Below are 14,296 nucleotides of genomic sequence, written 5' to 3' on the forward strand. Positions count from 1 at the left end.
GATGACGACGATGGTGATACGATGACTATGACGACTATATGCTACTGACACTATGGCTATGCGACGATGGTGATGACGATGGTGATGATGACTACTGATGACGACCGATGATATGAGGATGATGATGACGACGATGGTGATGACGACGTGATGTGATGACGATGACGGATATGGTGATGAGATGATGACTATGTGACGATGGTTATGACGATGATGGTGATGACGATGATGACGCTATGATGATGATGATGATGATAATGCACGATGACGATGAACCACTACTACTACTACTACTGCTACCACTACTGCTACTACTACTACTCCTACTACTACTGCTACCACTACTGCTACTACCACTACTGCTACTGCTACTACTACTCCTACTACTACTGCTGCTACCACTACTGCTACTACCACTACTGCTACTACCACTACTACTACTACCACTACTGCTACTACTACTACTACTACTACTACTGCTACTACCACTACTGCTACTACTACTACTGCTACCACTACTACTACCACTACTGCTACTACCACTACTGCTGCTGCTACCACTACTGCTACTGCTACTACTACTGCTACTACTACTGCTGCTACCACTACTGCTACTACCACTACTGCTACTACCACTACTGCTACTACTACTACTACTACTACTACTACTACTACTGCTGCTACTGCTACCTACTACTGCTGCTACCACTACTACTACTACTACCACTACTACCACTACTACTACTACTACCTACTACTACTAGACACTATGACGATACTATGATGATTATGATGACTGACTAGATGATACTACTGACGACGATGGCTACTACGACTACTGCTGACTACGACTACTGACTACTGATACTACTATGATGACGACTACTGCTGCTATGACGACGACTGCTACGCTACGACGGACTACTGATGACTATGATGATGATGACTGCTGCTACATGGTGCTACTACCACTATGCTACTGACGATACTACTGCTACTGCTACTACTACTCCTGACGACTACTGCTGCTACCACTACTGCTGCTACCGACTACTGCTACTGCTGACTACTACTACTACTACTACTGTGATGACTGACTGATGACTACTATGATGATGGACTGACTGACGACGATGGTGATGACGACTGACTTGCTACTGCTACTACTGCTACTACTACTGCTGCTACCTACTACTACTACTACTACTACTGCTACTACTACTACTGCTACTACTACTACTGCCTACCACTACTGCTACTACTACTACTACTACTACTGACGACTACGTAACTGACGACTACTGACTGCTACTACCACTACTGCTGACTCACCATGACTGAATACGACTGACTGCTGACTATGACTACTACTATGATGATGCTGACGACCACTCTCCTACGACTGCTACCACATACTGCTGCTACGACTGATACTGCTACCTACTACTGCTACTACTACTGCTGACCACTACTGCTACTACTACTACGCTACTACTACTACTATGACTACTATACTGCTGGTGATGACGACCACTATGGTACTGACTACTGACTATGATGCTTACTACTATGCTACTACGATGGTGATGACGACTACTACTACTGCTATGCTGCTACTACTGACTAATACTGCTACCACTACTGCGATGATGTAGTCTACTGGTGACTACTACTGCTGCTACCACTACTGCTACTGACACTACTGCTACTACGACTACTCTACACGATACTCTACGACGATGGTTTACCACTACAAACTACAGATTTTACCACTCTGGGGTTTGTATTTGAGTGTCTACAACACGGCTGCAGTGTCGGACAATAAGCGCTCTCTGTAACCGGGGTCCCCTCTGTTCTTCAGACAGGCGTGTGTCTCCAGGGATGCCCCACGTTCTTCTGTCCGCACACATCCACACGTCCCCCACACAGTTCACTGCCGCTCAAAGGCTGCATCATTGCAACGACCCGAGTGCTGAGTGTGGCGTTGCTGGGAATGATCCCACTAGCTTACATGTACCCTGATGAGGGCCCGCTATGGACTACTCCCTGGCTGCTGCACTTAACTGACTATCCACTGGGTCTTGGCCTCTGTGCTGATAGTTATGGAGGTTGGAGACGCAACAATCAAAGCCTCCAGTGGAAGCGCTCCGCTGCTCTCTCTGCTGTCATGGTTCGCAGGCCTCTGTTACTTCAGCTACCATGACGTGGGCATCTGCAAGGCTGTGGCCATGCTCTGGTACCCCTCTGAGGTTATCAGCATGGGGGACACATTTTGTTCATTGAAAAAATTCTTTTTTCTGATTTAAGAATTAGACTGATTATTTCACCGTAAATTGCATCGAGTTAAAGGTTCCAAGGGCGGAACCTTACTCAGTCAGTTCACACTGTGTGAGGCAGAAGTCACAAGTGTGATTTCTAATTCACCTCCTGAAAAGTTTTCATATTGGCTCAGGTCAGCTGCTCGGTTTATACGCCCAGAGCCTGTAAACATTTCCTAATGCAGTTGAATTAAAGTCGCGGAGTCATAAGACATGTAATCACTATATAGTCCATAGTAATCAGTATACAAATATAGATCAATGTTAATTAAAGTATAATTGGAGATTCCTGAAGACTTCCTTGGCTTAAATCCTCAGGAGTCCTTGTAGATACGCAATATAGTGTCATGTACACATCGTAATAGCACTTATGTAGTAAGAAACATGGTACATAATATCAACAAGTGTCTTTTCACATTGTCTGAACAAGAAATTTCATAACTCTGATTTTTTTTTTGTATTTTTTTTGAAAAAAAAACAAAAAATGACTGCTATGACTACTACTACTACTACAATACTATAAAATACAAATATTTATTATTAATAATAAATTATTTAATAGCGCACAATAACATAGGGGATCCCCTCCCCCGTCACATATCAGTGATATGCACATCACTGGGACTATTCGAACCAACAGAGGAGTACCAAAGGAAGTAACTGAAGAAAAACTGGACAAAGGACAGGTATGTTTTGTTAGAAATTTATTGTTGGTGAGGTGGAACGACAAAAGGGATGTGAATGTATTGACTACAAAGCACACAGCTGGCTTTGTAGAAAAGACCTGTGTTGTCACTGGAGGAGCAACAGTATTTTTCAAAAAGCCATTCTACATTGAAAAGTACAACAAACTGATGGGAGCCGTGGATGCCTGCGATCAGGACTTAGAGCCATACGATCCTAGCAGAAAAAGTCTTGCCTGCTTAACAAGACTAGGCATCCACTTCACGTCCCGGATGATGCTGAACAGTAGAGTGCGGTATCAGCTTTCAGCAGGGGAGGGTAAGATTCCGTTCCTGGATTACCTTTTACAGTGCTGTGACGAAATTCTATCAGAACACAGTACTGGGTACAAGGCAATGAAGCAGGCATCTGCGGCAGCCAAATCCATCACAATGCCTGTGCAAAGTAGCCCTGTACACGCACTTGTGACTATCCCTCCAACACAAGGGAAGCAGAGATTGCAAAGAAGGTGCAGGGTCTGCTACGAAAATGAAAACAAAAGACAAGACACAAGAAAAATACGCAGTGGTTGCGAAGGCAACCCCGGGTTCTGTTATATTGAGCATTTCAATAAATGGCACAGAGGAAGTCGATAATGGCACACATTTTGATATTGTTTAATTATTATTTGATAATTATTGTTTACTGATTATATTGTTATTAGTGTTATTAGCAGCATTTTGGTTTTCATTGTTCAAAAAAAAACAAAACATGTTTTTATCTCTATATTGAACACGGGTATGTAGTACACAGGAGCATAAAGGGTTAATGAAAAAAACACAGCTTAGGTCATTTATTTGTGTTTTATTTATCATATGTTAACATGTTCTAGCAATTACAGGTTTGAAAACATTATTATTATTATTATCACAATCTGGTACCTGGGAAAGGGTTTCATTTTTACATCTGGAGTTGGAGCAGTTAATAAATTAAAAAAAAAAAAAAATGGAATTAATCACCACTATCATTTCTAACTAACAGTTTCCTCTCTTCTTTGTATGGTGGCGCAGTTGCGGGGAGATGTGGGTCCTCTTTTGGGGGCAAGTGAAGCTCACTTCCCAACTTTAACTACATTTCGTTTTCCATTCTCCTGCAGAAATCTATTCATTTGCACCCATACCAGTCTCCCTCTTCAGAGAGCAAAGCTTGCTCCCAACTTTCAAGCTAGTCATTGTCTTAACTTATCGAAGATGGGGGGGGACCCCTGGCCCTTTTTATGTGTTTATTTCTTTATTCTCTTTTCCAGAGCTTTTGTTCTCCCTGCATAGATCGCAAGGCTCTCCATATGGCCTCCGAGTGTCAGCCATCTGACCTCTCTCAATTAAATGTCTCAGTCAGCCAGGGAGACCTTACTTCATCCTCTATCCTTCCTTAGTTTAGTCCTCGATTCCCTGCCTTTGAGGCCGATTGGTCCAGCCTCACCTCAGCGAGGGCGGTTCTCCGAGTAGCAACGAGGTTATCAGTTAAACTACAATTCTGAAGCATTTTTCACAGCTTTGTCAGTGAATATTTTCAGAAAGAGAGGCAAATGAATTGCAGGATTTCACCAATGGAGTTCGAAATCCATTTTCATAGGACTTTGAAGCAAGCGTCTCAATTGCCATGAGTATAAAAGAGAATATGATCAACGTTGCTGGTGACTCTGTTTTGAGAAATCATTTCAAAGTCTCACCTCTTGATCAATTCTGGCTTGTTCCTTGAATTGTCCGAAACAGCTGTTGAAATACTTGTTCACTTTGCCTCAATGTCTGTGTGAAACAGAGTTTTCTTAGTTTATTAACATCAAAAATAAGTATAGAAGCCACTTGAATGTAAACTGATTTGCAGTTGAAGCTCTCCAAAATCAAACCGAACTCCCAAAAATGGTGTGCTGACAGGCTCCTCCTTCTCACTGAGACACAAGCGAGTCCTTAAGTGTTCTTTTATGTTCAAGAGCATTCAACAGTAGAGTATTGATTAGGTGCTATTGATGTTGCTTTCTGTCTTAAGCAATATGTTACATTAAAATCCTCATGTTGTGTGCAGAAATAATGTTTCTTAGAATGAGGGGGGGACATGAATCTCCAAAGGGGGGCACAAATGAGCTGCCGTACCAATGTGAGCTGCATTACCAATTCATAATAAATATGAATGGTAAAATGGTGTGTCTAGTGTAATAAAGAGTGGTCATCATGCCTCTTACTGTAGTTAATCCTGGAAGGAATTTTTACACAAAACTAACCTAAATGTTTCTTGCCAGAATTGCATATAGTGGGGGGGGGCAGGGGGGGTGTCTACTACTGACCTATGGCAAAGTGGCTGCTGACAATGAACAGGTGCAGAGGTAATGCAGTGATTGAATAATCACAGGCAGACCATTGTAATCCAGTTTAGAAAAAAGGGTGCTTTATTTTATAAATCCAGGTCTGATGACCTCAAACAATAATTCCAGGCAATACACAGCAATGTATATTGCACGGTTTAATAATAACGGGTTGCAGTCCCAAATTATAAACACAGTTAGTCCGTCCACAATATACAATACACGGTCACCAAATCCGGATGCGTGCTGTAGTGCTCGTGGTGCACGATAACAAGTTTAACAGTGACTGTAGTGCAGTGTTGATCCGGTTTTGTGCTGGCCCTTGGCGACAGCTCCGGATTCGTGTTTAGCCCTCTAGTGATATACAAACACAGACAGTTACTTAAACAGACATGAACAAACAAACAAAACACTCGTGAATATTTCTCTGCATCTCACACGGTCCTTCCAGTTTATAACAAAAAGCGGGCAGTGGAAAAGATTTACGATTCTCCGGCTCCTTTAGGCTATCGCGCATGACCCCTTGGTAAACGATTGCAGCTGGCTCTATTGCCTGCAGCTAATACCTCGTTTACCTTCCGGGTCAATACATTCCTGCAATGGAGTCTCGCCTTCTTCCAGGCTGACTGACGTCCTGACCCAGGAAATGAACTGTCAAGCCAGCCTGTCCAAAGACTTCCCCTTTCACTACTCAGTGCCCTCACAGGTCGGGAGGGAGATTAACAATCAGAAATTTCAAAAACACACAAGACAGGAAAACTTGGGAACTTAAATTTATAAAATTCCTGGACTCAAAAAACACAAAGGACTCAATCGGGATACTAGTTTTCTACCTCACTACAATTTATAGTACTTGTTTACACTGCATAAATGTATATGTATGTGTGTGTTTATATGTGTATTTAATGTCTTTGAATATACCTTGGGCACTGTCAGGTCCATCATTGTAAAGTGGAAACAGTTTGGCACCACCAAGACACTGCCTCGATCAGGCCGTCTCTCCAAAGTTAGTAGCCGTGGCTTAAGGAAACTGCTGAGGGAGGTCACTGTGAGGCGTAAGATTACTTTAAAAGAACTACATAGCTCTCTGAATGAGATTAGGGAAAATGTTGACTGTTCAATAATTTCAAGAGTACTCCATAAACATGGCCTGTATGGGAAGGTGGCAAGAATGAAGCCACTGCTGAAAAAAAGCCACATGATGTGCCTCATAGCTTTTGCAAACAAACACTTAGGGGATACTGCACGCATGTGGGAGAAGGTTTTATGGTCTGATGAGAATAAAGTGGAGTTTGAGCTATTCTGCAAAGAAGAATGGGCAAAAACCACCATCTCGCTGTGCTAAAGTGGTAGACACTTATCCAAAATGACTCATGGCTGTTATTGCTGCAAAAGGGGCTTGCACCAAGTATTGACTCAAGGGGTATGAAGTCTTATGCAGTGAAGACTTTTTTTTTTTTTTTAATTACTTTTTGAATATTTCTATAATTGTTCTTTTACGTTGAAAGTGTAGATGATGTTGTGTAGATCAGTGAAGCAAATTGTGGAAGGGTGGTGGGTAATTCACTGACTCAGGAGACAGACAGGTGAACTTGAAAACACCACACAGGTGCCCAGTTTTATTTTCAAGGGTGTTTTGTTTCTTTAGCTCGCAGAGGGCGCTGTTGGTCCGTGGTCTGCTTACCAACTATGGTAAACAGAACCACGGGAATACCAAATGATGGTAAACAGTTCAGGGTGCAAGCACACTCGCAGGGGCTTCAAACAATAATTCAAGAATAGATGGCAAAAAGAAAAAGGGAAAATAAAACGGTAACAAAACTACAAAGAAAAGGTGCCGCTAACTAGCCTGCTTGGCTATAATATTCCGAGGTCTGCCCAAGGGTTCCCCGCCCTCACTGTCTCACTCTGAAACTCTGTTTCGTTCTGTCCCGACTGGTTCTCAGTCCTGGACCAGCGCTTCCACACTCTCAGCGCGTTTAAAAGGGCAGACCTGAGGAAACAACAAAGCATTAACTTATAGGGCTAACAATCTCCCCAAGACCCGCCTCTCAGCCATTCAGAGAGGGGGAAAGTCCACACACCCACTTTCCCACCTCCCCGTGTCACTGCCATGACTCACAGGCGGTTGTTGGACGACTGCTGCCCTCTTCCTGCAGCACCGTGAACACGCCAGCAGAGTCAGCACAGATCTCCCCCTGCTACACAAATATGTATTTGTATCTGTGTGTATGACATGCAGCTTTTTTCCATACGTTAGAATTGTAGTGATTCAAAATAGGTTATTTTTGTTAAAGTTCTGATGCAAGTTTGAATGTAAACATCAATCTCCCTTTCCTACTTTCACCTGAAGAAGATACCTTTGAGGTCTTGAAAGCTTGTGAATAATTATTATTTAGTTAGCCCAATAAAAGGTGTCACATTTCCTTCTCTTTGTCTATCATCTCTAGACTAATACAGCTACCATGTAATCTATCATCTTCTTAATTAGAAATGTATCCATGATTTGATCGATTAATAATAAATAAATTAAATAAATTGTAATAAATTAATACAATTGAAAACTACTATTCTTCATGGAATATTAAGCACCATTAAGTTATATCGCTTCACTTTAGTTTTGAGCCCCCTTTTTAAAATTCGGCCAGGGCTAGGAGCCCCCCTGAAGTCGGCGCCTATGGTTCTGGTATTTGATTACACTTTCAATGTGAAGTGCATCATTATAGAAGGCACTTAGCTTCGATGATTACAGTAATAACTGATGAAGTACATCTAATGAGAAGTAACGTCACAATGAGAAATCTTACACTCTACCTTTTAAAAGGCATTTTTCAAGATAAGAAAAAAATGCTTTTAGAAAATGAACAATGGAGCATGCACTTTGTGTGCTGAATATTGCACAGGGTGTTATTTGGGATGTGAACTTCAGATTTGAAAGAGTACCTGTCACTCTTTTCTATCTGGATTTCAAGATTTCTAACTGCATATGTTCCTTGTTTTATATATATATATATATATATATATATATATATATATTGTATGTAGGGCTAAAACATCTCATTTTTTACGAGTACCCAAAATACTGTGAAAAATCCCTCCCCTTTTATTTGTTTTAATCGGACTTTTGAGCGATTGATTGGCTCGTGATTGAAACATTATGAAACCTGTAAACTGGGTAACACGTTTCAGAAGCTTTGCCATTCAATGTGATAACTTTTAGTTTACTCTTGACAAGCAGCATTAAACCGCCAGTGGATAGAGGTAAATCCTATAATAGTACAAGTTGGATGCCAGTCTTAAGTTATAACAATCACATGTTATGAAATAAGGACCTAAAAAGCTCTTGTCTAACCTGCATATAGCGAATCAGAAAGTTGTGTAGTGATCTAGTACTCTGAGTCTTTCTCATTTGCTATTAACACAAGCCCCCATGTGATTGACAGCCAGCTTGTCCACTGATTCATTCATGCAGGCACAGCTTGAAGCTGCTGACTAGGTGCAGCATTACGTTGAAAGTTATCACATTATGTGGCGAGCGACTGTTTTCTCCTATACTCTGAAAACCGAATGTGTCCATTACCCAGGTGATCTGCACATTCCCTTTACTTTACTCGTTGCACGAGTAACCTGCACGCTCCCATACTAGAGAAACATATCCTTCTTACACTGGAGGTTAAACCACATGCTGGTTTGTTTTACTTTCAATATAACCATTTTCTTTAAAACAAATTGCAAGAAAGTAATTCAGATTTCTGCCAGGCTCAGGCAACCAATAATGTGCTCATTTAACCTTTACTGCATATAAGTGTTTTTCAAACAAGTGTGTCCCTGCGGCCCTCGTTCCTTCTTTATCTGATTGTTGCTCCCACTCTCCCTATCTTCTTTTCTGAAGATATATTTTTCACAAGCAAATGTTTTTTTCAGACACTATTTGTAAGCATCGCAGTAGCTATTGAATTGCTTGACTGAATTTGATCCAACAATGCAAAAGCAATAAAATAATTGCTATTACTGTTGGAATTTACCTGAGGGGAAACCCTCCAGTCCAAATACTCACGTGTGGAGCTCTTTCTAATTTTTCTGCAAATGACAAGGGATAATATAACTGTTCAGTGTTAATGGAGTGTTTCTGCTTAAAGAACCAAGTCCCATTCTTAAGTAAAAAATTGATTTTGTCCTTAAGCTGAAATCAGTGAAAGGGAAATCAAGGGGAATTGATTGAATGGGTTTCAGACTATATTAGTTTTCAAAGATTATAAAATTACATACAGCTAAAAATACAGGGTGGTAAATCTAACCTAATATGAATTTTTGATATGGAAGATGCACACATTATGGTAAATGTGAATTTGATTTGTTTAAATATGTTGTTTTTTGTAGTACCTCCTGAACAAAAACCCAACACAATCATATATTAGTCATGTATTTCCCATAGGAGTCAAATGATGCAGACAATGAATCTGAAGAAAAGCAACGATATTGAGAAGGACTGGCAAAGCACGTTGGAGTGGCCCAAATGTACCGTATTACTTCAATTTGGCACAGAGGCGTTTATTTTAAATTGATCAAAATGACTGTGGCGTTAAAAGAGAGTGGCTGTTATACGAGGGCGACCTTTATTAATAATACTACGATTTTCAAACACTGCGATATTTTGTTACATGATTTATGATATTGCAGAAGTATCGCGGTTGCTTATTTTCGTAATACATTAGTCTACCTGTATGACGCAGCATGTGTAGCTGACCTACTTTGACTGCAGTACATTTATCAATGACAGTTACTGAGAGCCTATTAAGTGGGAGTTGGAAGGTCAGGAGTGTGTATTGGTTGTTAAGGGGCCTGACAATGCTAGTGTGGCCGTTAAATCCAAGAGTGTGATGTAGATGTTTTTGTGCACCACAAATTACCTCAGGATCATCTTAATTTGTGTAAAAACTACAATATACTCATTTTTTTTTCTCACTGTAACTTGCTTGTTTGTAATTTTGCTGTAAGCGAAAGCAAAACTACATCTTCTCATAGATAGTAAGCACATTGTTTTTGTTTGTACGTGATTGAGTACGGGAATTACAATTGAATCAAAAACAAAACAACAAAACCACTTCTAAGAACTTCAGAAGGACTGCTGTTCTCTATGTAGTTTATCTTGGATTTTCTTTCAGAACTGTACTACCATAAAATAAAATGTGTTTACTATGTGTGTACATTAGTTTGTAATTTACTTGCTAGATTGAGGCTCCCGTCTCTTCGTGGGTGTTACATAAGAACATAAGAACATAAGAAAGCTTACAAACGAGAGGAGGCCATTCGGCCCATCTTGCTCGTTTGGTTGTTAGTAGCTTATTGATCCCAGAATCTCATCAAGCAGCTTCTTGAAGGATCCCAGGGTGTCAGCTTCAACAACTTTACTGGGGAGTTGATTGCAGACCCTCACGATTCTCTGTGTAAAAAAGTGCCTCCTATTTTCTGTTCTGAATGCCCCTGTGTCTAATCTCCATTTGTGACCCTTGGTCCTTGTTTCTTTTTTCAGGTCGAAAAAGTCCCTTGGGTCTACATTGTCAATACCTTTTAGTATTTTGAATGCTTGAATTAGGTTGCCGCGTAGTCTTCTTTGTTCAAGACTGAACAGATTCAATTCTTTTAGCCTGTCTGCATATGACAAGCCTTTTAAACCCGGAATAATTCTGGTCGCTCTTGTTTGCACTCTTTCTAGAGCAGCAATATCTTTTTTATAGCGAGGTGACCAGAACTGAACGCAATATTCAAGATGAGGTCTTACTAATGCATTGTACAGTTTTAACATTACTTCCCTTGATTTAAATTCAACACTTTTCACGATGTATCCAAGCATCTTATTGGCCTTTTTTATAGCTTCCTCACATTGTCTATAGATGAAGACATTTCTGAGTCAACAAAAACTCCTAGGTCTTTTTCATAGATTCCTTCTCCAATTTCAGTATCTCCCATATGATATTTATAATGCACATTTTTATTTCCTGCATACAGTACCTTATACTTTTCTCTACTAAATGTCATTTGCCATGTGTCTGCCCAGTTCTGAATCTTGTCTAGATCATTTTGAATGACCTTTGCTGCTGCAACAGTGTTTGCCACTCCTGCTATTTTTGTGTCATCTACAAATTTAACAAGTTTGCTTACTATACCAGAATCTAAATCATTAATGTAGATTAGGAATAGCAGAGGACCTAATATTGATCCCTGTGATACTTCACTGGTTACCACACTCCATTCTGAGGTTTCTCCTCTAATCAGTACTTTCTGTTTTCTACAAGTTAACCACTTCCTAATCCATGTACATGTGTTTCCTTGAATTCCAACTGCGTTCAGTTTGAGAATTAATCTTTTGTGCGGGACTTTGTCAAAAGCTTTCTGAAAATCTAAATAAACCATGTCATGTGCTTTGCAAGTTTCTGTAACACCTATCACATCATAATTACTTATTAGTGCAGTAGCTTCAAGTTCTAAAATTCTGTTTCTGATACTTTAGATAAATACATTTAATGGTTGTCTTACCTGAGTTGTTGTCCTTGTTTTAATGTGGTCTCCCTTCTGTTTTTTTGTTAAATTCTCCACCCTTCTTTTCTAGTTTAAATGCTTCTGAGCCTGCTTGAGGATCTTTTCTCCAAGTAGACTGGTTCCCTTTTTATTTAAGTGCAGTCCGTCCCGTCTATACAGATAGTCCTCGTTGTAGAATATGGTCCAATGATCAAGATAGGTGAAGCCTTCCTGTGTGCGTCACGTCTTCAGCCATGTGTTTAGATTAATTATTTACAGCTGTCGATATGGTCCTTTGCAGGGTGCCGGTAGTACACCAGAAAATACCACAGTTTTGGTCTTGTCTTTTAATTTCCTTCCTAGCTCTCTGAATTTGTTTTGCAGGGATTTTGATCTGCCTCTTCCAGTGTTGTTTGTACCGATGTGGACGACTACTACAAGGGTCATCTCCTGTTCGTTCTAGGAGCCTGTCCACGTTCTCAATGATGTGCTTGACAGAGGCTCCTGGAAGGCAGCACACTGTTGTAGTAAGGGGGACCAAACTGCGAATTGAACTTGCTGTGTTTCTCAATATGGAGTCCCCAACAATCATGACCTCCCTTCTTTTTGCTGTTTGGCCACAACTGTCAATACGGTCCTGGATGTTGTTCCTTTCATTCTCTTGTTGTTGGTTCTGCTCATCAAAATTTTGAATTGACTCAAATCTGTTGGTTGTTTTGATTTCTGGTGGTTGTGTTTGACGAAGTTTCTTTTTTTCCCTGCTTCTGCCTACCTGAACCCAGCTGTTCTGATCTTCTATCTCCCTGGTGGCTTTCTTTCTGTTAGGGGTGGTGCAGACTTCCATGAATTGTGGGTGTGCCAGATTCTCAAGATCCTGTTGCTATCTCATTTCTTCCAGCTTCATTTCTAGCATACTTACTAGTTTATGCAAGTCCTGGATCGTGCGACACTTTACGCACACTTGGTTTAGCTCCGCTGGGTTTTCTCGGATTTTCCACATCAAGCAGGTGTCACAGATTTCTGGTTTGAAGACCATGTTGGGGGGGGGGGGGGGGGGGGGGGGGGGGGGGGGGGGGGGGTTAAGTTTAGTTTCTTCTCAAGCCGTCAACCTGCTTTCAAACTGCTTCTAAACTGCTCTGCACTTTTCCACGCCTGTACTTCTCCCACGCTGTCGCTTTCACTCATTGTCGCTGGGAAGACTGCCTCGTTTATAGCTGCATTGTTCTGCTGTGCTATTGGCTCCTCCCCTCACCCTTGTCTCAGAACGGCGCTGAATTTAAATCAGCTGCTCCGAGTTTCAGCTTGTTTGTTATCAGAAAAACACACGCGGCTGTTTGACTTTGAGCTGCAGTGTTTGCCCAATGTCCTGTGTTTTCTGATTAAAGCAATTGAAGATGTAATTTCTCCTTACTGCTTCTCAACTGCGCTGCACTTTTCCGCGCCTGTACTTCTCCCACGCTGTCGCTTCTACTCATGCACACATAGTTACATGCACATAGTGTTACACGTTTATTTGTTTACTGTGTTTTTGTTTTTTGTTTTGTTTTTAGTAGGGGGAGAAAAAAATACCTGAATGTTTCTTTATTGATAGCGGCCTCTATTATAAAGCTGATATATGACTGTGGCGTCAGTACCAGCGCGTCTTTAATTCAAGGCTGGCACCAAATTGAAGTAATATGGTATTTACTTTTTAGCTGAGAAAATGTGTGCTGGAGAAAATATTAATTTTTACAATAACTGTTCTAATGCGTGAATGGCAAATGCTAGACAGATTAGATTGCTTAAAAACATGCTGCTAAGCGATTTGTAGAGCTGGGAACATGGCAGTTGATTTAAGGAACTGTTTAATTCATTAATGTATTGCCTCCCCTGACATCTTCCATGCTTCAAATACACAAACAAAAAGTACTTTTGCTGTTGATTTTACCTTGGCTCGGAAAGGGTTCTTTTGATAATCTAAATGGTGACATGTTAATTGAATAGACCCGAACAGCTTAAATTGTTGTTCAAATCTCATATATTTATGATACAATATAATGTGCTTCTGATATTTTTTGTGAAAGATTTATATGATTTTTTGTATGATGTCTTTTTTTGTTAAAGCCCACAGTTAGTGTTCATTTTGTTGCTTCAGTTCTTTGGCTGTGTATAGAATATGCAGGCTGCCCCCAGGTGTCTGGAGAGGAGACATTCCTCAGACTCAACAGGGGATAACAAGCTCAGGATATTTATGAATTATTTTCAGAGCTGTACTTCAGCCATGGATTTTGTCGATGGTAGATTGAATTATTTTTTATACAACAAAGGTGAAAAAATCACTGGAGAGCAATTTAAAACTGTTATTTTTTCTAGGAATATTGCTCAGTTAAAGACCAATATAATGACAAGAATACCGATATCGTGCTTCGTACTTTAGATGAACTGCATGGTATTA

General features: G+C 40.5%; 1 protein-coding gene across 1 annotated transcript in view; it reads left to right on the forward strand.

The window, feature by feature from the left end:
• The first annotated feature begins 875 nt into the window (after positions 1-875).
• kcnh8 (potassium voltage-gated channel, subfamily H (eag-related), member 8) overlaps positions 876-14,296 on the forward strand; it is a 71,170-nt gene continuing 57,749 nt past the window's right edge. The window contains exons 1-2 of the mRNA XM_041242613.1: positions 876-959; positions 1,862-2,108. Coding sequence (XP_041098547.1) covers positions 876-959; positions 1,862-2,108 — 331 coding nt within the window. The remainder of the gene's footprint in view (positions 960-1,861; positions 2,109-14,296) is intronic.

This window comes from Polyodon spathula, chromosome 3, assembly GCF_017654505.1.
Source record: "Polyodon spathula isolate WHYD16114869_AA chromosome 3, ASM1765450v1, whole genome shotgun sequence".
NCBI classification, from domain to species: domain Eukaryota; kingdom Metazoa; phylum Chordata; class Actinopteri; order Acipenseriformes; family Polyodontidae; genus Polyodon; species Polyodon spathula.